Source organism: Gobio gobio, assembly GCF_949357685.1.
Source record: "Gobio gobio genome assembly, chromosome: 3".
NCBI classification, from domain to species: Eukaryota; Metazoa; Chordata; class Actinopteri; order Cypriniformes; family Gobionidae; genus Gobio; species Gobio gobio.
Genome location: NC_137099.1, coordinates 13,411,530 through 13,437,751, shown reverse-complemented (window position 1 = coordinate 13,437,751; position 26,222 = coordinate 13,411,530). Strand labels below are relative to the sequence as shown.

At 36.1% G+C, this 26,222-nt stretch overlaps 2 protein-coding genes across 3 annotated transcripts; one reads left to right on the top strand and one right to left on the bottom strand.

Moving 5' to 3' along the window:
* Positions 1 to 774: 774 nt before the first annotated feature.
* Positions 775 to 1,488, top strand: gng13a (guanine nucleotide binding protein (G protein), gamma 13a; the record flags this gene model as incomplete). Its single annotated transcript, XM_079813162.1, has 2 exons — positions 775 to 872; positions 1,383 to 1,488. 2 exons carry the CDS (start codon positions 775 to 777, stop codon positions 1,486 to 1,488), a joined length of 204 nt encoding a protein of 67 aa, XP_079669288.1.
* Positions 1,369 to 25,865, bottom strand: chtf18 (CTF18, chromosome transmission fidelity factor 18 homolog). 2 transcript variants are annotated; one of them, XR_013816243.1, is made up of 22 exons: positions 25,655 to 25,865; positions 24,943 to 25,131; positions 22,272 to 22,392; positions 20,456 to 20,681; positions 20,275 to 20,367; positions 20,141 to 20,193; positions 19,917 to 20,058; positions 19,620 to 19,832; positions 19,000 to 19,097; positions 18,785 to 18,908; positions 18,563 to 18,702; positions 17,728 to 17,821; positions 17,541 to 17,639; positions 17,336 to 17,466; positions 16,674 to 16,797; positions 13,277 to 13,501; positions 12,882 to 13,031; positions 9,931 to 10,061; positions 6,087 to 6,231; positions 2,654 to 2,754; positions 2,093 to 2,156; positions 1,369 to 1,994 (listed from the first exon to the last, which is right to left on the bottom strand). XR_013816243.1 is itself a non-coding variant. In XM_079813161.1 (22 exons), the coding sequence occupies exons 1-22, from the start codon at positions 25,740 to 25,742 to the stop codon at positions 1,864 to 1,866; spliced, it is 2,898 nt and encodes a 965-aa protein (XP_079669287.1). In that variant the 5' UTR covers positions 25,743 to 25,865; the 3' UTR covers positions 1,791 to 1,863. The 2 variants fall into 2 exon arrangements, 1 of the variants encoding a protein (XP_079669287.1); XM_079813161.1 differs by having other exon boundaries at positions 1,791 to 1,994; positions 6,071 to 6,231.
* Between the last annotated feature and the right edge of the window lie 357 nt (positions 25,866 to 26,222).

Below are 26,222 nucleotides of genomic sequence, written 5' to 3'. Positions count from 1 at the left end.
TTTTGTAACTATGTCAGTCTTTACTGTCAATTTTGATCAATTTAATACATCCTTGCTGAATAAAAGCATTCATTTATTTTTATTATTTATTCTGATCCCAAACCTTTGAACGATAGTGTGTTACAATCAAGTGTCAAAAGCATGACAACTGTTGTATTTATTGTCAAACAAGTATTGCTTAAGTGTTACAACAATCATTCAAAGGAAACCAGAATGTAGCTTTTTGGCAAATACACTGACTTTATGCTTTTGGGAAGTTTTAAATAACATTTATATATGTAAGCAACTGACTATTATATAAAAAAACAACAACAAGTAGTCTCTTGATAACATCTGAACATTTATTCTAAAGTTTATTGTCCCTGGCAAAGACTAGTTAAAGCCGACATGGCATTATTGAACAGTTTTGCATGTGTTTTACATACATCGAATGAGCTAAACATCCCTCCCATTAAAGCTCACGATATAGAGAGAATTTGAGTAACAAAGTAGTTTGAATGCTCTATAACCTCAGTGTCAGGTGTGTTTAAACCTCCTGCGTGTACACTAGGAAACAAAAACAGACACCCTCCTCTTCAAAAGAATAAAACATTCAAACTCAAGCTATTTGCTGGAGGACTCCTGACAATCCTGTCACTTCACTTCTCAGCAACATAACTCTGAATTCATCACGGTAGGCGGAAATTATAGAATTTATATATTAAAATAATCTAGCTATTATTTACAGAACATTTAGCTTTGAGACTTTAACAAACATGACGGCTGGTTTTTCAGATGGATGAGCTGGATGAGACTCAGCTGAAGAATCACGTGGACAGTCTGAAGCAACAGCTACAGTTAAAAAGAGAGAAAACATCCGCTTCTCTTCCAGAGTGAGTATCTATCTATCTATCTATCTATCTATCTATCTATCTATCTATCTATCTATCTATCTATCTATCTATCTATCTATCTATCTATCTATCTATCTATCTATCTATCTATCTATCTATCTATCTATCTATCTATCTATCTATCTATCTATCTATCTATCTATCTATCTATCTATCCACTTAAATTGTTTATTTGCATATAACATATTCATATATAAATGCAATAGATAAATGTATATATAGATAGATACATTTATAAATGTATAAATTAAAAATAAATCAATTATAATAAAATGATTAAATATACATTACAGTACTATATATATATATATATATATATATATATATATATATATATATATATATATATATATATATATATATATATATATATATATATATAGTTCAGTGCTGTAAATTCAATATTAGGTCATATGGGCTGACAGAAGTGAGGAATTTCAGAGCTTATAGTTTTTTTTTTCTATATTCTTCTTATCCATTTATTTTCAGCTTCACTAAATGGATCGAGGAGAAAATGAATGAGGATCCATTTCTGAATCAAGATTTACTGAAGGAGAACCCGTGGGTGGAGTCAAGCAAATGTGTTATAATATAGAGCTGTCAAACATCACCACGGCAACAGGAGTGACTCCACCCATTGTCATGGTTACACTGCCTGATTTTGACTAGGATGGACAAAGATGCAAATGAATTGATCCTGAGTAAATCTGCTTTGTTGTTTACTCTAATCAGGTCATGACATTATAAAAAAGAAAGAAAGAAAAAAACTGCTGTTACTCAGTGAAAACATGTATTTATAAAAGTGTATGACAACTATACAACAATACAATAAAAAGAAACAAAGCGGAACCAGTGCTTTTTGTTTTTTTTTAACCATACAATACAAGGTTCGGAACATTTTTGGTTTTTATGCATTGATTTAAGGTGGTAAATGAACACGGGCTTCCTCCTCTGTCTTGCCCACATCACTTTAAAGTAACTCCCGAATGTAAACGTTTCTGCGCACTGCATTAGACACACCTTCATTGAAACGAAACCATACATCACTGTTACCCACAGCTTTACCAATATGCACCACTCCACCCGCTTTGCCATCTTCACCTGCAGAGAGAAGGGATATCAGCTCATGTTTAACGGCTATGCAAAACACTTATGCTGAGATTTATTGTATATATATATATCAAAAGCAAACAACACACTTGTTGTGGTGATCAAAGGCTTCTCCTTGGGTACAATGGCTCGTCCAAAGAAATCCAATTCAGGCTATAACCATGGGAAGGATAAATAAACAAGTCATCACGAGAGAGCACTTTGACCCTGATCCACTATTAACCCAATTAATCTTGGATTATGATGAAGCATAAATCAAGCATATATAAAGAGAGACCATATGAGGACAAGCATTTACCATAGTGGCACAGAATCACTGTTTAGTGCAAAAACCAAAATCCAAAGGCTAATTTAACCAGGGGCTTTATGTTCTGGTTTAAATTCGGTCATAATCAATCTATAACTAGCAGTGTTCATTTATAAATATGATCTGCATTTATAACTGGTTAGTTATAGATGAGTTTCACACAATGCCAGAGTGAAGTTGTGACTCAACAATCCTAGCATCAAATCTGTAATGGAAATATTTAAATTGTGGACTGGACTAGAGGAAATACAATTTAAAATGGGATTTTTATGAGCGTAGGAAGGATTTCAGGTGCTGCTGTGGTAGTTGAAGGATTTAAGGTGGTTTAATATAGATGCTTTACCCTGCTTTCCACCACAGTCTGTTTAACGATGGTCTCCAGCCTCTGCTGATGGTTCCTGCTTGTCTGTTTCTTCACTCTTGAATGCTTTTTACTGCCTCTGGCTAAACACACAGAACAAATACTATGCAACATGAACAATCCCGTTTATGAAATATTATACGTTGTATATTGTTCGGGGGCTGCATATATGTTTAAGTGCACATAACACAATTGTTAATCAAATATTTAAAGGATTAAATACATGTTGCGCCTCACTTCTGTCTAGTGTGCATAGTAGATGAAGTCAAGCTACAATTGCAATATCTAGCTCTGTTCATCCAACATCGCAAAGATTAAACTGGTACAACTGCAGCTGGACAAATTTTTTTTCAAAATCATAATGTTGTAGTCCAACTGAAACTGAAGTAAACACACATGTCAACACTGGTGGTGAAAAACACAAAAGTCAAACACATTTTACTCAATAAGATTTCCATATGCAAAATGTACAGGGCCTATAAATGGGTATTAACTATTTTAAGGCACAACAAAAACAAGATTAAACGAAACGAAAGATTAAACAGAATTCATTGTCCCAGAATTCATTGCAATGTTATAATATATTATTATTAATTCTCTCTCGTTCGAGACGCGCACCAACAATGTCCCCTTTTGAACTATGATATGTCTTCCATTATGTTGTGAAGATTGCAATATTTTATGTACAGCTGTGCTATTGCTCTGCTAATTCCACCTTCACACTCTGCTCTTACAGATGGAATGTAAAATCAGTGAAGATTGGCCACCAGGCCACACATATATAGCCGTGAAACCTCCAACAATATATTGGCCAGTGTTTCAGTTTCATTGTCCAAACCCTGTATGTATATATTAGTGCTGTCAAGTCGATTAATCACATCTAACATAAATGTTTTTGCTTTTCTTATTATATGTGTTATCCCAAAGTTACTAGCCACTCAGCATTGTGTTCTTATAAAATACATTCATGAAAAACAATTTATATGATTAGATTTATATTTATATATGAATGTAAATAATTATATATAGGCCTACACAAATAATCTTAAATTAAAAGACGCTTATTGTAAATGTAATGTGCAGCTTTTTAATGGGGCAACAAGATATGATAGATACGACAGAACAAGATAGGCTTTTAATAATCTTTCAGTGCACAAAACCATGATAATATGAAATGCTTCAAAACAGAGCGGCACAAACCACGTATGCGCATCCCGGGTGCAGAATAATGTGCTTAAAGCAACAGAGTCACAGTGCGCAGCGCTAGTATGCATTGAAAAGTTCACGTTACAAACAAAAGAAATGTGGAGGGCACAAATTCTAGTGTATTATGTATATCTGTCCAACAGTTTACTGATCATTTGTTTCTTCACAGTTTTAAATTCCAGTTATTGTGCGTGTGATGCTAATAGTCCTTGTTGTCACCAGGTCGCGATACAACATCGTTCAGAAACATCTATAAACTCTAGCAAGATAAAGTAATTTATCTCCCTTTATCTACAGATCAAGTATAATAATGGGAATATATCATATTGGAGAGTTTTATCCATGCTGACTGTCATAACCGAAGGTGACGCGCTGTTTTGAATGCTGAATGGAGAATGATTGACAGCCACAGGCCCGCAGCAGAGAGAGGGAAGACGAGTTTCCGTGAACTTTAATTTAACAATGTAAATATTCTTCTGTCCATCACATTTAGCTATGGAATGGCTTTAGTTGACTGTACCAGCAAATCATAATATAAGAATGATTGCTGAATGATCATGTGACGATATATATTTCTGATTACTTAATTACCACAACAGGCTAATCTGAGCATGTGACTGAGTTTTGTTGACGAAATTTAACGGAGCCTCGTAATTCTTGTAATGGGGAAAAACTGCCATATAGATATTTATAATATTATCTCATAATTTGGCAGCCGTTATATTAGGCTGCTGTCACTTTAAGACCTCACGCACGGATCCATTATATTGTTTTATATAGCCAATATAATTAATTTATATAATTTATGTGCGTTCACTTTAGGTGTGAGAAGAAAATCTATGGAAATTAGTTAAATTATGGACAATACGTGCAATCCCACACCAAAATTCAAGCCCTGCAACACACCAACAATATTCATCTGGAGCAAGTGAAACGAGTGAGTGAGGGGAGGCGGGTTTGTGTGTCAACTCGCTGTAGGAGAGAGGTCACTGCTGAAATCCACCTGCTTTTGGCGGGTGTTAATATCAAGCTGTGTATAAATATATGTGAGTGTGTATATATATATATATATATATATATATATATATATATATATATATATATATATATATATATATATATATATATATATATATATATATATATATATATATATATATATATATATATATATATATATATATATATATATGTATGTATACACATGAACACACATGTTGCTATCTGTGTTTAAACTAAACTCATTAAAGACTTGCAAACATTCAAGAGCAAGACATGAAAGAGAACTCACGCGCACTGAGAGGAGATTTATTTGTGTGTGTGTGTGTGTGTGGACATGTTTTTCTATCCCGGTGGGGACTTCAACCTGAATGCACACAGACTCATGGGGACCTAAATTGAGGTCCCCATTGGTACAAAAGTAAAAAAAAAGGCAAAATGTACAAATGCATAAAGTTGTGTGTGATGGCTAAGGTTAGTGTAAGGGGATAGAATATACCGTTTTTACAGTATAAAAACCATTACGTCTATGTTGAGTCCCCACAAAGATAGCACGCCAGACGTGTGTGTGTGTGTGTGTGTGTGTGTGTGTGTGTGTGTGTGTGTGTCCGTGTGCGTGCACTCGTCTGAAGCGTGCACACAGTGCGTCACAGAGAGCGTGCGAATATTGAAGTCTTTTGCTTGAACGGACAAATTCACACAAAAAATATGCCAACATGCCCATCTTGGCGACTATCCAAGCTGTCGAGAAAGACGTGTTCATGTAAGAAGATTTGAAAGAAGCCTATTTCTGCTGTCTGTGTTTTTAATGTTAATCAAACAACAAATGACAAAGAAATCACTTCTCTTAACTGAATAGCTTTTTTGACTTCAATAATGATTCATCTTTATTTAATTTATACTGTCAAGTTTATAATATGCAATGTTATTTTATATTTGATTACTTTATTCAATTTATGTACCTAAAAAACCTGAAAAGTACTGTTTATTTTATATGCATCTTTGCTCTATTGTATGTATTTGTGCTGTTGCTTGTAGTTTAATTATTTGTTTTTATTTAGTTTATTTTTATTTCATTTCCCTGAACTTAGCACATACCGAACCGTACTGAAACCGTGACCCTAAAACCGTGAGTAATTAGAACCGTTGCACCCCTAGTACACACACTGGTTATAAATGTGCACATCTGTGTACAGTCCATGTGTTTTACCTTTTGTGGGTTTAGTTTCTGCTGGGCCCTCTCCACCCTCCTCATTCGCTCTAATTCTGTCTCCCTGGCGATCAGCTGCTTCACCTGGTAGGTTAGCTGCCTCCGGGGAGGCAAACCGGGAAAATGCACCGCATCTTCTACATTACTGTGGAAATACAGGTCATAAAATAACTGAAAAAAGCATAGTATAAATGGTAGCATAAACCTTTATATAACATTATAGAATCTGAACAAGGGACTCAAATGAGGAAGGATATGAAAGCAAATGAAGATGAGATGTTTAAAGAGTGGAAAGTGGGTGAGCTGAATAATCCTTCTTACTCCGAAGGTAAAACACCGTTCCAGGAATAAAAGGAAATTAGACATATGTGCAATAGACACAAGCAGATGAAACTTCAAAAGCAGGATTAGTTGTGCAGGTTATTCCTGGTCACATACACAAAGTCATTTCTCTAGGACAGTTGGAGAATGTTCTGTCAAAAAAATACAGAGCAGTTCAGAAGTTTGTGTGTTTGTTCCCATATATTATGTTTCACATTCACGTTCTAGGGAACAGGATAGCGATGGATGCTTGCCAGGTTATTTCCAGTTTAAAATCAGATAAAATCCAGATCCTGTGCAGAATGTGCTGCTCATCGCATCGCATCTCCCATTAAATCATCAAAAAAGACTTCACGTATATATGAAAATGCTTGCCGTGTATAGGCATGACTGAACATTACATAGTTGGATTATACTGACAAGATGGCCTGTCAAAATATCTCAGTAATTATAAATGAAGCCGAGACATTTCTTCCATTTAGGCCTCCTCTGATGAGAGATGAATTATAATGTTCCTCATAATCAGACAATGCAATGAAAATGCAAGTTGTGCAACATTTGGCTTTGGAAGTGTACAATCCTCAGTCCATCTTGTTATTTTCCAGGGTCATCATGGCTTCAGTGTGGTTACTCAGCGCTTGTTGGACTAAAGCTCGATAAGAGATGGCGGGAAGATACAGGAAGGCGTAAACGAGCAGAAGCAGTAACAGGGCGATCAGCAGTGGAATACCCCAGTCGGAGGTGACCAGTGTCTCCTCGCAGCGGGCCTGCAGGAACGACTGCTGCATGGTTCTACCACACACACACACGCAAATAAATAAATAATGAACTTCAGAAACATGATTATGAAAAAACATGCACAGGGATTTTTCCCCATCTAATCTAGCCTGTAGTAGGGCTGGATGATATAATACTGCATTTTAATTCAGTATCACTTCTATGGTTTGATTCATTTACAAAGCAGTTACTTTGAACTTTCAATGAATCATTAAAAAAAATGTTGACAGAAATCTCTGTGGCATTTCACAGGTAAAAAATAAATTGAAATGTAGATAAATATATCGGTTTACTGTTAGATAGATACTATTACATTTAGGGACAGATTTATTAACAGCTTGCACCAGTGCAAAACCCTCTTTTGGCGTTAAAAAAACTACTGTCAGGATTGGCTAAAGACACGCAGTGAGAAATCAGCGCTGAAAAGGAGTGGACGGTTATTTTTGCGGCTGGCCTTATTGCATATGCATTTGTAGGAGTTTCCCTTTAAGGCACAAAATTTATGGGAGCAGAGTATTTAAGTGAATCATGCAAGGTGATTTACTAAGGTTTGCGCTCGTCAGTTTACTGGTATTTGTGCCATTATTTACCGCCCAATCATGTCTTAAACAGACTCTAATTTGCATTGCTCTTGGTAGATTGTGTTGGTCATTATGGAAATGATTAGTATGTGTTCTTTAATTTGCACGTCGTCAGTAGATCACGGGCTGAACTTTCCACTCCCATGTGCGTTTTTTTGGAATTGCGTTCTCACGCTAATTTGCCCTATTAAGTAAATCTGACCCTTAGTGTATGGCAGGGGTGTCCAAACTCGGCCCTCGAGAGCCACTGTCCTGCAGAGTTTAGCTCCAACTTGCCTCAACACATCTGCCTGGAAGTTTCTAGTATCGCCCTGTCCCAAATGGCACCCTAAACCCTTGCGGCCTTCCTCTGAGTCTGCACTTTCACGACGTAATGCCGCTTTGACTGCCGGGAAGAAGTCCGCTGTGTAACCCGCACCAGTGCGGGCTCGGCAGAAGTGTGCATCTCGACCTCAAAGGGGGCACTCGTGAGCACCCTTCTGAGACCTAAAATGACAAATGGGACACCCTGCGGTCTCATGGACTTAACGCACCTGCGCACGCAGCGGCCATTGTAAGTCCACAAGACCGAAAGTGCACATTTGGGACAGGGCCTTAGCCTAGTAAGATCTTGATTAGCTGGTTCAGGTGTGTTTAATTGGGGTTGGAGCTAAACTTTACAGGACAGTGGCCCTCCAGGAGCAGGATTGGCCACCCCTGGTGTATGGTTATATTGTAATATGCATATAAATAAATGTGCTAATTTAGTGAAAACAAAAACATGCCTATATTTTTACCTACATTTTGTAACTAAATAATTTTATTCAGCAAGGATGCATTAAATTGGTAAAAACGACAGCAAATTTATAATGCGACAAAAGATCTCTATTTTTAAATAAATAACTTTCTATTATTCAATAATTGTGAAAAAAATATTAAGCAGAATATGTCATGTGACACTGAAAACTGGAGTAATGGCTGCTGAAAATTCAGCTTTGTCATCAGGAATAAATTACATTTAAATTAGTGCTGGGCAAACGATTAATCGCATCCAAAATAAAAGTTTGTGTTTACATAATATATATAAAAAAAATATATATTATATATATATATATATATATATATATATATATATATATATATATATATATATATATATATATATATATATATATATATATATATATATATATATATATATATATATATATATATATATATATATATACACACACATGCATGTATATATATTCAAGAAATATTTGCATGTATAAACTGTACATATATTTATATATTTTTTGTAATATATAAATATTTTGTATATAAATATAACCTATTTTTCTTAAATATATACATGCATGTGTGTGTATTTATATATCCAGTACAGACACATATATTATGTAAACACAAACTTTTATTTTGGACGTGATTAATCACGATTAATCGATTGCCCAGCACTAATTTAACATTTTTAAATAGTAAACAGTGTTTTTGGCGTGCATAAGACACTTAAAAAAAATGAACGCAATAAAACATGAGAAATGCTCCATGAATAAGAAGCAAACATACCGGATGTACAGAGATGTTCTTCTTCAGTTCCAGCTTGAACAGACTGTCTGAAAACCAATCCAAAAGCGCAGATTGTTCCCTTGATTATCTTCTCACTCCTGGTTTTTGTCCACCTTTAGCTCCATCAAGCAGACTTTCAAAGGTTCTGCGGCAAGTGCTCGACTTGTGAGTGTCGAAAGCTTGTTTGTGAACATTTTCAGCATCCCTTCCATCAATCAATGTGAGTGGTAGGGCACGGTAAGCCACAGAGAGGATTGTAGGTCTTTTTATATGCTTGAGTAATGAACATGCGTCCATGCATGACTTTCAAAGGCAAGTAACAAAAACCTCCAAGCTCTCATGTGAGAGAATCAACAAAGTGAACCAGAGGACAGAGACTAATAAAAAAAGTGGAAGAGGAGGGGACGGAGAGACAGTAATCTAGAGCTGCAGCCTAATCTCTCATAAATCGTGATAGACAGGAATCAGCGCTGCATGTGTTAGTAGGTATTCTTGTGATGTACGAGTTGCATAACTAAAGTCCTGACAGACGAGCATGGCTAGTTGCCCAAAAACAGAACAATGTGTTCAATGAGTCTGATCAGGTTGATGTTGTTTGTGTATATGCATGTACTCACGGCTCCAGCACATAATTGTACTGTCCCTCTGGTGTGCGGTCCTGTCTGTAAGTCAGGTTGTAGTTGATCATGGTGTCAATCAAATCATAAAGCTGCTGCTTCTCCCTGGTGCTGTAAAGCTGAGGGTTGACCTGTGAGAAACACATCAAGTCTCTTATTCTCACCAAGGCTGCATTCATTTGAGCAAAAATATAATAAAAAGAGTAATAACCGTTTACTATTTAAATATATTTTAAAATTAAATGTATTCCTATGATGGCAAAGCTGAATTTTCAGTATCATTACTCCAGTCTTCAGTGTCACATGATCCTTCAGAAATCATTCTAATAAGCCGATTTGCTGCTTAAGAAACTTTTTTATTATTATCAATGTTGAAAACAGTTGCTTGATATTTTTGTGAAAACAGTGATATATTTTATTTTTCAGAATGCTTTAATGAATAGAAAGTTGAAAAGAACAGCATTTAATTGGATTATAAATCTTTTGCAATATTATAAATGTCTTTACTGTCCCTTTTAATCAGTTGAATGCATCATTGATGAATAACAGTTTTAAATTCTTTCTTTCCAAAAAAAACTTAAATCTGACCCTAAACTTACTTACACATGATAAAAGGTATCTTTCCCATGTCAATCAGAGTTTCTGTTCTAACCAGACACAACGGCGACACAAAACGGGACTGTATTTTAGAAACTACGTTTCTATTGGAACAACAGCATACAAAGTATGACAATGCTCACTCAGATTATGTGCTTCATTTAATGTTAAATGAATTTAATGTGAGTCTGATTATCATATATAGCCATACTGAAAGCTATGGATAATTGATTTTTGATACAACAATTGATTTCTTTTTCGTGTTGCATCTAGTGTGGACAAATTGCTTGTGGAATCTTATCGTGTCGCGTCGAGTTAGAACACAGTTACCAAGCAGCATAATTATAAATAAATTGAGATTTCTATATTTTTTTATAAAGCACAATAAAAATATTTAAAAGAAAACTAAAAGACAAAACAATATGACAATAAGACACAAACACACAATTGATGTTTAGACAAAACCCATACGACTTGGCGATTATAAGCCTTCTTAAAGAGATTTTGCTTTAAAAAGTGATTCTGACGAGATTATTCTAATAGAGCGCGGTAGGCTGTTCCACAGTATAGGGCCGGCTATGGCAAAAGCCTGGTCGCCCTTTTTCTTCAGCCTAGAACTAGGGACCAGTAAGAGTTTCTGATTCAAAGACCTTAAACATTTAGCTGGAGTGTTTATACTCAAAAGTTCAGAAAGATAAGAAGGTGCCACTCCATTTAAAACCTTAAAGACAAAGAGTAACATTTTAAACTCTATTCTAAAACAGACTGGCAGCCAGTGCAAAGAGAGTAAGACGGGGGTGATATGTTTGCATTTGCGAGTGCCAGTCAGCAGGGGCGATTCTAGGATTTTCATTTGGGGTATGAAAAAAAAAATGGTAACACTTTAATTTAGGGTCCAATATATGCATATTAGGATATTGGCTGTTTATTATTACTTATACTTATAAAGCAAATATTAATGCCTTATTCTGCATGACCATATTGTACATCTCAATCATACAATGTAGGCAGGTTTATAATCACTGAGATCCCAAATGTGAGGGGGAGTAGGGGGGTTTCGGGGGCATGGCCCCTCAAGAAAATGTTGATTTCTATGATCTACATATGTGCATTTTAAGATGTTCTGAACGCCAAAAAATTAGATAACAATAGCTTGAAAACCATGTCAGTGGGCAGATATGACTGATAAAGTTTTTCCATTTTTGTCAGTGAAGAAAGTAAACATGTTTAACTGATATTTATGTTTTATGAATCATTTTTGAAGACATGTTAATTTACTGAAAGCTAACAGGAAAGCTAGGTAACTCAATTTATTAAATTAATTCATAATATACACATTCATTACTAATCTTATGCCCAATACAGACTGAAAAAAAACAGAGCTTTTTTATTTACAGAGAGCTACAAATGGAACTATTAATTTACAATATTCACACATTCATTATTAATCTTATGCCTAATCTGAAGAAAACGGCTTTGTTAATATTTCTTGTTTGTTAATTATATTATAAATGACATTACATTGGCCTTTTTCAAATCAAAATTGCGAAATTAGACAAAAGTTTATTACTTTGCCTTAATATTTTTGTCATTTGTTTAACATTTCTGACTTAAAGAAGCAGCTGTCAAATATGAACTTACATATCTCGCACTTGACATCGAGCCTCAGCAGCTTCTGTGTGAACATAAAGCCCGCCTACTCTGATTTGATTGGTTTTCTCAAATATTTTGACATTGACGAGCGGTGACAGACCAATGAGGCTCAGATCAACACACACATAACGTTTCATATGTTATAAAGGTTAATCACACATTTTTTTTAGGGGGGCTGGACAGAAGTTTAGGGGGGGCTGAAGACCCCCTAAAAAGGGCCTAGTGACGCCCGTGCCAGTCAGATGTCTAGCAGCTGTGTTTCGGGCTGTTTGTAAGCGTTTCATATAGGATTGGCTAATACCTAAATACCTAACAAATAGAGTTGCAGTAGTCTAGTCGAGATGAGATAAAAGCATGTATAACTCTCTCAAACTCCGCAAACGTTAAAAAACTCTTAACCTTAGCTGAAAGAAACTTGATTTAACTACTGCATTTACCTACTTATCAAAAGTCAAAACAACACCCACATTTTTGACAGCGGGTTTGATACACAAGGCCAGGTTACCCAACACTTGATATGTGTTGCCAGAAACAGCTCGAGCTAGCCACATTTTAGGAAACTTCTTTTTGTGTGAACCAGCGTTCACTGATATGATGCTGCCTAGACATCTCACTAGGGTTTAGAAGCAATTCGCAATTTATCAAGCATAATATTGTTGTTTCATTGTGACCTTGTTTGCACACAGACTTTAGTGACTCACCGGCCGTAGTTTGGGGGAGATGAGCTCCAGGAGAAGGCTGAGGACGTCCAAACAGAGACTGCTTATGCAAACACGGCTCTGTATGGCAGGTGGGATGTCATTCAACATGGCAAGGAGGGCATTCTTTGTGTGCTGAGTTTTAGTGAAAGCCTAGAAACAAATTAAGACTTTATTTATTATCACTTTCATTTTACATAGAAAACAATAATGTTGAAGTTTATTATCATTATATAAAGACATGTCAGCATACTTGATGTCAACAATCCCAAACACATCAGTCAGAGAGTTTTTCTGATTGGCTAGATGTGTGAATGGCCTAAAAATTGTGGGCCATTCATCTCATTCCTAGAACATTTGAGTTTGCTGACATGTCACTGTCTATTGCATTCTCTCACCTCGTAGTGACTGTGTGGATAATTGATGCGTGGGACAGAGTTTGCGGCATATAGGTGGTGGAAGGCAGCGGGCAGGAATGGGAAGTAGCGCATGAGCGAGTAGTTTTGTCCATGTAGCACACACTCATTCAGCAGGTCAGAGAAACACAACCAGTCAAGACCTGTACACACACTCAACATCCCAGGGTCCTTCAGCTTCATGCTGAGGAAGTTATCATACAAGCCCTAAAGAAGAGAGAGAGAGAGAGAGAGAGAGAGAGAGAGAGAGAGAGAGTAAATCATTTTGTCTGAAATATCACTCTTTTGTAGGGGTTAAACGGATGCTGTTAAAGCCATTAATGTTAATCACAACACAGCTTTAAAAAAAGATTCATATACATTTCATTTATACAGTGAACGCTAGTGTTATTTTACATTTACAGTGAGGAAAATAAGTATTTGAACACCCTGCTATTTTGCAAGTTCTCCCACTTAGAAATCATGGAGGGGTCTGAAATTGTCATCGTAGGTGCATGTCCACTGTGAGAGACATTATCTAAAAAAAAAAATCCAGAAATCACAATGTATGATTTTTTAACTATTTATTTGTATGATACAGCTGCAAATAAGTATTTGAACACCAGAAAATCAATGTTAATATTTGGTACAGTAGCCTTTGTTTGCAATTACAGAGGTCAAACGTTTCCAGTAGTTTTTCACCAGGTTTGCACACACTGCAGGAGGGATTTTGGCCCACTCCTCCACACAGATCTTCTCTAGATCAGTCAGGTTTCTGGCCTGTCGCTGAGAAACACGGAGTTTGAGCTCCCTCCAAAGATTCTCTATTGGGTTTAGGTCTGGAGACTGGCTAGGCCACGCCAGAACCTTGATATGCTTCTTACAGAGCCACTCCTTGGTTATCCTGGCTGTGTGCTTCGGGTCATTGTCATGTTGGAAGACGCAGCCTCGACCCATCTTCAATGCTCTAACTGAGGGAAGGAGATTGTTCCCCAAAATCTCGCAATACATGGCCCCGGTCATCCTCTCCTTAATACAGTGCAGTCGCCCTGTCCCATGTGCAGAAAAACACCCCCATGCTTCACAGTAGGGATGGTGTTCTTGGGATGGTCCTCATCATTCTTCTTCCTCCAAACACGTTTAGTGTAATTATGACCAAAAAGTTATATTTTGGTCTCATCTGACCACATGACTTTCTCCCATGACTCCTCTGGATCATCCAAATGGTCATTGGCAAACTTAAGATGGGCCTGGACATGTGCTGGTTTAAGCAGGGGAACCTTCTGTGCCATGCATGATTTCAAACCATGACGTCTTAGTGTATTACCAACAGTAACCTTGGAAACGGTGGTCCCAGCTCTTTTCAGGTCATTGACCAGCTCCTCCCGTGTAGTTCTGGGCTGATTTCTCACCTTTCTTAGGATCATTGAGACCCCACGAGGTGAGATCTTGCATGGAGCCCCAGTCCGAGGGAGATTGACAGTCATGTTTAGCTTCTTCCATTTTCTAATGATTGCTCCAACAGAGGACCTTTTTTCACCAAGCTGCTTGGCAATTTCCCTGTAGCCCTTTCCAGCCTTGTGGAGGTGTACAATTTTGTCTCTAGTGTCTTTGGACAGCTCTTTGGTCTTGGCCATGTTAGTAGTTGGATTCTTACTGATTGTATGGGGTGGACAGGTGTCTTTATGCAGCTAACAACCTCAAACAGGTGCATCTAATTTAGGATAATAAATGGATTGGAGGTGGACATTTTTAAAAGCAGACTAACAGGTCTTTGAGGGTCAGAATTCTAGCTGAACTGGTGTTCAAATACTTATTTGCAGCTGTATCATACAAATAAATAGTAAAAAAAATCATACATTGTGATTTCTGGATTTTTTTTTTTTTTTAGATTATGTCTCTCACATTGGACATGCACCTACGATGACAATTTCATCGACCCCTCCATGATTTCTAAGTAGGAGAACTTGCAAAATAGCAGGGTGTTCAAATACTTATTTTCCTCACTGTAGGCCTAATTATTACATGTCTGTACCTGAATACACTACAGTTAGACCTTACTTTATTTGTAACTTTGTAATACTGTATTTATCTATGCTTGTAATTTGATTTTATGTTTTACTGACTGTTCACTTGCCTTTAAAAACGATTGAACTTTATTAGGCTAGTAGTTTTTGCAGTGGTATCGAAGCACTTAAAGTGTGTTTTAAGTAATAAAAAGCAAGTTACATTTGCCATATACAGTATATGTATATATATATATGTATATATATATATGTATATTATATATATATATATATATATATATATATATATATATATATATATATATATATATATATATATATATATATATATATATATATATATATATATTTATATATATATGCACACCGATCAGGCATAACATTATAACCACCTTCCTAATATTGTGTTGGTTCCCTTTTGCTGCCAAAAACAGCCCTGACCCGTCAAGGCACCGCCAGCCACATGATATAAAAGAAAATGTAATTTATTAGACCAGGCCACCTTCTTCCATTGCTCCGTGGTCCAGTTCTGATGCTCATGACATGTGCCCACCATGACATTAACACTTTTGGCAGTGGACAGGGGTCAGCATGGGCACCCTGACTGGTCTGCGGCTATGCAGCCCCATACGCAACAAACTGCGCCGCACTGTGTATTCTGACACCTTTCTTTCAGTACCAGCATTAACTTCTTGAGCAATTTGAGCTACAGTAGCTTGCAAACTCGCTCAAATCCTTACACTTGCCCATTTTTCCTGCTTCTAACACATCAGCTTTGAGGACAAAATGTTCACTTGCTGCCTTATATATCTCACCCACTAACAGGTGCCGTGATGAAGAGATGTTATTCACTTCACCTGTCATAATGTTATGTCTGATCGGTGTATATATATGCTATTTAAAGAAACAACAAAAGCAAACACAGTTTAAGTAAAAAAAAAGCTTGTGAGGTTTTAAATGATAAAACAACATATATATGGTTCAATACAAAATTACAACACTTTCTGGTTGTCAAACATTTTAGGAACATGGCTATATTTAATGTGATGAACTACTTTTACATTTTGTTATTTTAAGCAAACAAATTAATTGTGATTCATGTGTCCAAATATTTTGAGGCCACTGTTCAGGTATGATTTTGATATTCTTCTTTAAAGGCCCCATGGCATGAAAATTTCATTTTATGAGGTTTTGTAACATTAATATGAGCTCCCCTAGCCTGTATATGGTCCCCAGGTGGCATTTTATGATGTAAAAATCATATTAACAATATAAGTACACCTCAGGAAACATTATAAAATAATTTTAAAAAAATTCACGCAATGGGACCTTTAAATGGAGCCAAAAAGCATAGAACATAGAGCTCTAGTTACCTGAGTGAGTTTCTCATGCTCTCCACTAGATGAGACCACATGTAAGATGTGCTGAATCCTTTGTGCACCATCTTTAGGTCCAGCTTCATCAAAACCACCAAAAGGATCTCCACCAATTCGCTTCCTAAATCACCAGACCATCATAAAATGAAAATGCAGTAATCAGTGGTACAGTGTGATTGGTCAGGCTGACAAATAAAAGGTTTTACATTTTTTCCAATTTTACCTTTTCACTTTTAAATAGTAAAAAAACATTTTATCTCCGAAAAAACAATAAAAAAAAAATAAAAAAACACTTGTCATAAAGTAAAAAGACAAAAACACCTAAATCCTAAATACCTGTAGGATACATATGCATTATTATATGCATTATTCGCTTTTCGTTAAATTGAGAATTGGGAGTAAAATATGCTAAAATATTTTCCTGTGCGGTCACAAATTAATTTTTAACAACATATATATAATTATAAATAATACAAATAATCCATGTCTTCTTTCCATGAATAAGAACAATAATCATTATTAAAGAATTTAAATGATTCTGTTTAAATAGTGACACAATAGCATGCTTTTATTTCATTGCCCACACTGAAAAGCTATCAAGGGGAGGGCTGAGTGAAAAGACCATGTGCTTGAGTATGGCATATTGTGTTTTGGAGTACCTTTTCAGTCGAGGAAGCTGGAAGATTTCCTGCCAAACTGAGAATAGTCCCTTGTTTTGATCTTTCAATCCCACACACATGGAACTGACGCTGCGCTGATCCAAGTGCTTCTGTCCACGACTGTGTAAAAACTGCACACACACTTGATTAAGCAAACCCATATTTTAATTCTGACAAGTTTTAAGAAGGCACACATCTCTCTCACCTGTAATGTGTTGATGCAAGAACGGATGTCGTTGTCAGTTTTCTCACACAAGGCCATCAGAGTGCCTGTATCTGCTTTCATACCCTGACGCCGTGTGATCTACACAAGAGTAAAAGCTTGCATGAGTCTACAGTCATGTGTTAATGAAATCATTGTGTAGACATGTGAGTGAATATGTGTGTGTCACCTCTGACAGTCTTTGAGCTAAGCGAGAGGGCAGAGTCTGGGGAAAGGCCAATAGGAAAGCTTGCTGTCTCAGTGGCCTTAGAGCTGGAACATAACTGACAAAAGTACAGGTAAATGGATTACATTTTTTGTATTGATTTTCCAGTGCTAATGTATATTGCCATGGTGATGCACAATAACTGCCGGAAGATAGTTATTTGAGTCTATAAAGTTTTAAATATGGATTTTTTTTTTTTTTACACATACGTGCAACTTTTATTAACCCCCCGGAGCCGCGTGGAGCAGTTATATGATGGATAGATGCACTTTTATGGACTTCAAAAATGACCCAACAATTCACTGCCATTATAAAGCTTGGAAGAGCCAGGACACTTTTTATATAACTGATGATTTTATTCGTCTGATAGAAGAATGTCATATACACCTAGGATGACTTGAGGGTGAGTAAATCATGGGCTAATTTTCATTTTTGGGTGAACTATCCCTTTAAATGTTAATCTCAACATTTATTAATACATTTTTATTAGGATCTAAGGTTGCATCTGTTAACAGTAGTTTATGTAACTAAATATTGAACATGTTTGTATACTTACAATTACAAAGGTTATTAAATGCTGGTAGAATATATTGCTCATTGGTAGTTTATGTTAATAACTAATGTTAACAAATGAGACCTCATTGTAAAGTGTTACCATTGAATGTTCTTGTTCAGTTGCGTTGGACATTATTTGTATGTTTTCTGATAGTTTAATAGTTGACTGGGAAAATACGCAGAAATTCTAATATTTAAAATCCAACCAAAATGTTTACATATGCCTCTTAAACATAAGACTTACAGGTCATTGCAGATGCAGATGATTGGTCTAAGCAGCACAGACTGCTTCTTCTTTTTCTTTTTCAAGGCATTAACACCTGACTCCTCTCCATCTCGGGTATCCTTCCGGTTCAGGGTGGTCAATAAAATATTAATGGCAGCCTGAGCCAAAATGAGAATAACAAAAAGTGAAAAACACGCCATTGAATTAAAAGCAACCAATAAAACTAAGAGCAGATCTTACAGCAGGAGCCCCATCAATTTCATCTATAATAAGGCAGTTGGGCTTCTCGTTGGCTCCCAAAACTGACTTCATCTGTGTGGCGGTATCAATGCGTTTCTGGAAGAGCTCAGCACTGCGGTCATCACTGAGAAGAGATCAGCTCTATTAGTGTCGATGTTTATATGTGCATACTTCTATTTCAAAATTGGTTGGCACCAGGGCTTGCATCATCTTACCTAGCATTGATTTCTACCACATTGTAACCAGCATGCTTTGCGATAATGTGTGCTAGCGTGGTTTTCCCCAGTCCAGGAGGACCTGATAAGAGTGCCACCTGTGGTGTGTGATACATACAGTTAAACAACACTGAACATGTTAAAAAATAGGAAATACACACTTTGTAGCATTACGTTCACTACTTCTCTGATGGTCCAACCATGTATCAAGCAGCTTGTGATAATATTTTACAATAAAAAAACATTTGATCACGGTCAAGCTAACATGGTAATTTGGCAAATTTAGCAACGTCAATCCCAATATTTTTAGTAAATTTAAGTACATTTTTTACATATTCATTACATATTACCTAATACATATATTCTTATAAATATTAAATATAAATATATAAATAAATAACCAATATAATATATATTTTTATATGTTAAAACATAATTAAAAACCTAAATGATATAAATAAATTTAAACTCAAATATATAAATATAAACACTATTCAATCTAACACTTAAAAATAAATTTAAATGTTAATCTCTAATACAAATATAAAAAGGTTCACTTAAATAAGTCTAAACCGAATATAAATATAACAAATCTGTTGTGGTTGCTCAGTTTCACTCACCTTAAATTTAGGTCTTTTGTACTGGTCTAGCTCAGCCTCTAGTATCTCTTCTGTGATTTGAGACTTGGTTTTGAAACGCTGGGACTGGTTTTGGTTTTGACCATTTGTAAAATTCGTTCTGACATCTGCAGGGGCCGTACGAGCTTTCCTCTCTCGCCCAAAGACCACGGTGTCCCAGAGCTTCAGCCACTTCAGCAGACAGCGGTTAGTAAACTAAAGAGAAAGAGAGACAATGTAAATAATTACAAGGCAAATCCCTGTCAATAATTCGTTTTTCAAATGAGGGGGTTTACTCACATCATCACTCAGCAGATCAGTGTAGTGCTGTGGCGAGAACTGATCCACCCACAGTCGCGAGGACGAGCCTTTATCTTCCCCGCCATCGCCATCCACACCAGAGCCTGCCTGCTCTTCTGCAATAAGCTCTGGATCGATACCACTAAAAAGTCATTTCAGAGTTAATATGTGTAGAGAAGAGTAAAGAATTGACTGGTACAATAAACACAAAAATGTGCACGCACCTATTCATAAGTTCTGTCAATCTTTGGGATTCCTCCACCACTTGTCGATGGCGCTGAAAAAACAAAACCATTTCAGACAGATTTCCTCCAAATCATTCATTTAGGTGTGCCTGCATGTCCACACATATTCTTACTCTCTCTGTAATTTGCTCTTTCAGCACTTCTATTGGAACCGCTAGCAGCCCTAGTCCATTCAGTGAGTTACGAAAGGCTCTTGGGTCTGGTGTCTGAGAAAAAAGGATAAGAAAAATCAATAAACTTCACACAATGTACTCCAGCAAGCCGTAAAGTATAATTATTGGTAGGGTCTGAAACCTTCTCCTCATCCTCTTTCTTGTTAAGGTAGACTCTGTTTCCCAAGGAGTCTGTGACTGTGATGTAATCTCCAATTGCAGGGGGCCGTTTCTGGGCATGACGTCTAGCTGAGGTAACCCGCATTGGTGACTCTTGTAATGCAGTTAGTCCACTTATATCTAACACGTTGGTTGTTATTTTTGTGGCTGCTGGTCTATCTGGACTTAAGGATAGGGAAACTGCAGGTCTGTAAAAAGATTTTAAAAAGTCAGATATAATCAGGAAATACTTTATTTAAAGTGACGTAGTTGCATGTAACTACATAACCCTAACCTAGTGGTTCATTCCGTTAACAAAAATATGACGAAAAATTTTCGTTGATGACCTTTTTTTTTTCAATGACTAAAACGAGACGAAGACGAGATGACACAAAGGTCATTAAACGCCAACTGTGACTATATCAACATGCAATATCGTTGACGAAAAAAGACGACACTAAAAATGTCTTTAAATGTATTTAAAAAAATAGAAACCATAATCACACTGCGGTTGCCAGATTTAAATTATTTAAACTGTGCAATCTGGCAACCATGTACACACAAGCTCTTTTTCTCGCGCATGTGGATGATCTGAAAACACCCATAAACAAGTAGGCTGCTTTTCAGCAATCTCTATGGGGCAGTCGTGGCCTAATGGTTAGAGAGTCGAACTTGTAACCCGAAGGTTGCAGGTTCGAGTCTCAGGTCCGGCAGGTGGTGGGAGTGAATAACCAGTGATCTCCTCCACCCTCAGTACCACGACTGAGGTGAAACCCTTGAGCAAGGCACCAAACCTCCAAACTGCTCCCCGGGCGCCCACTGCTCTGGGTGTGTGTGTTCACGGTGTGTGTGTGTGTGTTCACTACTGTATGTGTGCACTTGGATGGATGGGTTAAATGCAAAGCACAAATTCCAAGTATAGATCCCCATACTTGAGATTTTCTGCTTAAATTAAAGCGTCATTCAGACGGTCTGTGTTCTGTCACGACTTGTGCGACTAAATCTGCCATCAAACCTTCTCATTGATGAACTGTAATAAATCCAAGCATTTGCGATTGTGTTTCCTGAATAAATGCACTTACATACTCTGTGTGACAATACAAAGTCTTTCTTGCTGTTATTTTAATATAAAAACATTAAATTGATGTGGAATTTCACTGTTTTAAACCTTTAAAGAAGTTTCTTATTTTTCCATTAAGCCTATATGATAAATACAATAGCCTATAATAAATCATTAAACTAGATGAGGTAAAATAAAACATGCGAATGGGTCGACATTCTCTTAATTTGTGCTTAAAGGTGAAAGTGCAACAATAAATACATTTCTCAAATGACAACAATCATTGTGATTATAATTTTGAGCGAAATAATCAGGAATATCAATGCAGCATGACGGAAATGTTTTCATTGACGAAAACTAGACTAAAATGCTCAAACATTTAGACAACTAAAACTTGACTAAACAAACCCAAAAAAAAGGACACGGTTGACTAAATATGATGATACCTAAAAACCATATCTAACACAGGACTAAGTTAAAAAATAGCTGACGAAATTAACACTACCCTAACCTTAACCCTAAACAAAACTCAAATCCTAACCGTAATATAGTAAGTACATGTAGTTAATTCATATTACTCAGTACTTATTTGAGTAAGTACAATGTAACTACATCACCTTTAAATAAAGTGTAACCAAAAATCATACTGAAGCGTCAACAACCAATGGTTGTAATGTTATGATGTGAAATGTGTTCCATGCAGCAGCACAGATTAACTGTGATGTGCATAAACTTTTACCCATCTCCCAATCGTCTGTCGTAAACCTCTGGCGAGGACGGAGGGGTGATGTCATCACTGTGTTCAACACCAAACTGGAGCTTTTTTGCCACATCTTGTCTTCTTTTCTTGGGCTTAGGAGCTGCGAGAAACCACAAACACCATTAGACACACTGTATTACTTTTATACACTCTCAAAAAGTTTACACTAGTGGTGTACAAAAGTTTAGGCTCAATAAGATTTTTAAAACTTTTTTTTAAAGTAATTAAAGGGATAGTTCACCCAAAAATGAAAATTAGCCCATGATTTTCTCACCCTCAAGTCATCCTAGGTGTATATGACATTCTTCTTTCAGATGAATACAATCTGAGTTATATTTAAAAAGTCCTGGCTCTTCCATGCTTTATAATGGCAGGGAATTGTTGCTTTGTTTTTTAAGTGCATAAAAGTGCATCTATCCATCATATAACTGCTCCACATGGCTTCGGGGGGTTAAGGGGATAGTTCACCCAAAAATGAAAATTCTGTCATCATTTACTCACCCTCAAGTTGTTACAAACCTGTGTGAGTTTCTTTGTTCTGCCGAACACAAAAGAAGATATTTGGAAGAATGTTTGTAACCAAGCAGATAGAGCAACCATTGACTACCATAGTAGGGAAAAAAATACTATGGTAGTCAATGGTTGCTTTATCTGCTTGGTTACAAACATTCTTCCAAATATCTTCTTTTGTGTTAAATATCTTATTTTCATTTTTAGGTGAACTATCCCTTTAATAAAGGCCTTCTGAAGTGAAGTGGCGCATTTGTGTAAGAAAAATATCCATATTTAAAACTTTATGAAGTAAAACATCTAGCTAAAATATCTTGCCATCACAGGAATAAATTACTTTTTTTTTTTTTAATATTTTAATATAAATTATTTAAACATTGAAATATATACTCACAATTTTACAGTTTTTACTGTATTTTTTATCAGATACATGCAGCCTTGGTAAGCCTAAGAGACTTTCAAAATAATGGAAAAATAATCGTACCAACCCCAAACTTTTGAACGGTACAAGGGCTCGACATTAACGCTTGTCCGGGACAAGTGGATTTTTTGAAGGGGCAAGTGAAAGAGAATTTGACTTGCCCGACGGACAAGTGAGTAAAACTTCAAAAACAAAAATAAATCTAGGGAATCACCAAAATGCAAGCATTAATTTATTATGCATTAATTTAGTGTAAGTGGCGATCGATAGTAGATAATAATATATAATGTAATGAACTGACGTAACAAGCTTGCGCTGTTGATGCTCGCGCCTCTCGAGGAGAAATCACAACAAATCAGCGCAGCTCAAACAGAGAAACTCAGTTAACATACTGCGATAAAAATGTGTTTAAAAAGGAGTTTTTATATTTTTAACATATGATACAGTTACGCAACACCACACGAGCAAGAGTGCCGTTTTCCTGAATACCATCACGACTGAAAACGTGACACTGATTTCATATGATAGTTCCATAAACAATTAATTAACATCAAGTCACTTATTTTTGATGCAATATTGAGTGTTTTTGTTCGATTTCAGCAGCGAAAATAGTTCCAAACAAAGATCACAGCAGAACCATAACGCATCTCACAGCAACAGTGTGTTACTGAATGATTCAGCGTTTTGAACGAATCGGTTGAATCAAAGATTCACTGACCTATTCATAAACAACCGCCTATTTCTTGAATGAATCAGCCATTTGAATGAATCGACTCAATGACTCGCTCATTAAGACGGTCACCTGCCGCCACCTACTGGCAAATTAGTTTAATGTTTAAGCATTCTTTCCAACTTTTCTTATTTGTATATTTAAAAAATATTTACAACAATCTCATAACATTATTTAATACAGTTGTAATTTTTCAGTGTAAACTATTTAGTTTGATTGGTAACAGCCAGTGTCTTATTCTAGTTTAATTTATTGATCAAATTTAAGAACATAAATTTAAGGCTGAACCATAGCCTATATTTAATAAGATTATGGGAAAAAATGTCCTTTATAAAAGGTAAAAAAATATCACAAATATGCAGGTTTAAATATGTCAAAGCTGATACCCAAACCCTGGGTACTGTAGCTCTATTATGGAGGTACTGTGTTGTTACACAAGTGAGAAAATTCAATATAAATGTACTGACTCAGGGATTCCTCCACCTCCTCCTCATCCTCCTCATATACTAGAGGTAAGATGCTCTCAGGATGCTGGTTATTTACTGATTTCCTCACCTGTTTTTGTCAGATCCTGCTGACCCAACGAGCATTTCACTGTCCAATGGTCACGCCTTAACTGCAATGTCTAGTATTGCATTAGTATTGCATCCTTCTCATGGGCATTTAATACTTTTTGACTTTTCAGTCTGAGTTAAATCTCTTTTTTGGCTCAATTTATCTGTAAAAGGAAACATGCCTAATAATTCTGCACACCTGAATATAAGGTGATTTTCATTTCCAGCCTTCATGAACAATTATATATCACTTATACATTATTAAATACTAAATCAATAGTAGTTATTAGGATTACTGTGGTTTGGAATTGGTCAAATGTGCCTGGAAAAAAAATATGATCAGAAAATCAACGTGCCTAATAATTCTGCACTCCCTGTATTATGGAGGTACTGTGTTGTTACACAAGTGAGAAAATTCAATATAAATGTACTGACTCAGGGATTCCTCCACCTCCTCCTCCTCCTCATCCTCCTCATATACTAGAGGTGAGATGCTCTCAGGATGCTGGTTATTTACTGATTTCCTCGATGGCACGTCACCGGACACAATGGCTTCCTCGAACGTCTGTGGGATTGGCTTCTTATTGCGGAACTCTGACACTTTTGCACCTGATGAATTCTCACCTAAACACACACACACACACACACACACACACACACTCATTCAAAATGAACAGTTTTAGTTCAATTCTATGTGATTATATTATATATTGAGCAATGTTGAGCAAAGTCAGCTGATAAAAACATGTCATCTAGCTAGAGTTATCAACTAGTCTGACTAGTTAGAATGGGTTGAAAACTATAAACAAAATACTGTATGACAATGTATATCACTTTAGGAGCTTTTACCTGTAGGCTGAATACAAATACACGTAATAATAATAATAATACACTAACCAAGAGCAGTTTAAGTTTTTTGTTTCTTTAACAAAACGTATTGTGGTAATGTCATGGAACAATGCTATTAATGTTATTATATGTAATGGCACTTGGGTATTATTCAAAGAATACCGTGATATTACAGTACATGTATAGAAACCATGTTTTGTTAGAGTTATTATTATTATTAGGTAAACCAGCTTTAAATACAGACAGTCAGCCATAATGCCATCAGAGTCGTAGACATGAGCATATCTTTCAGACTTACGATCCATGTCAGCCATGACTTCCAATTCATCAGCAAACTGCTGTTCAAAATCATCTTCAATCCCGTACATTTCGTCATATTCGTCCATGTTTGCGGTGTCTTGTCTGTCTTGACAGGGAATTTACATCCAATGTGGCAAATTAATATAAACAAGTGGTAGAGTGTACATAAATGGACAACAGAAATTTTCGCGCAAAATTTTTGTGTACGTAAGTGTATTTCCGGGTCTATTGTAAGACGTACATCCGCTCCATAAAAGTCCTGGATGAACATTATTTCTATACAGGCTACTGATAAAGATAATAAACGAGAAATAATTAAACAATTTATTACTGACATGGAATAAGAAAATAGCATGATTACAAAGGCTAACGTCGGCCTTTTTTGAACTGTAGAAATGTAGGCTATTATAATTACAAGTTTACAATAGTTCGAATTGATATGAAATAATTTTATTTTCGAAATACCGAGTGCACTAAACATGATATACATAAAAACGATGATTATATAATTATATACAATCCCCGCTTCAGATTTTCAGACACGCCGAGGGGGTGGGGCATGACGT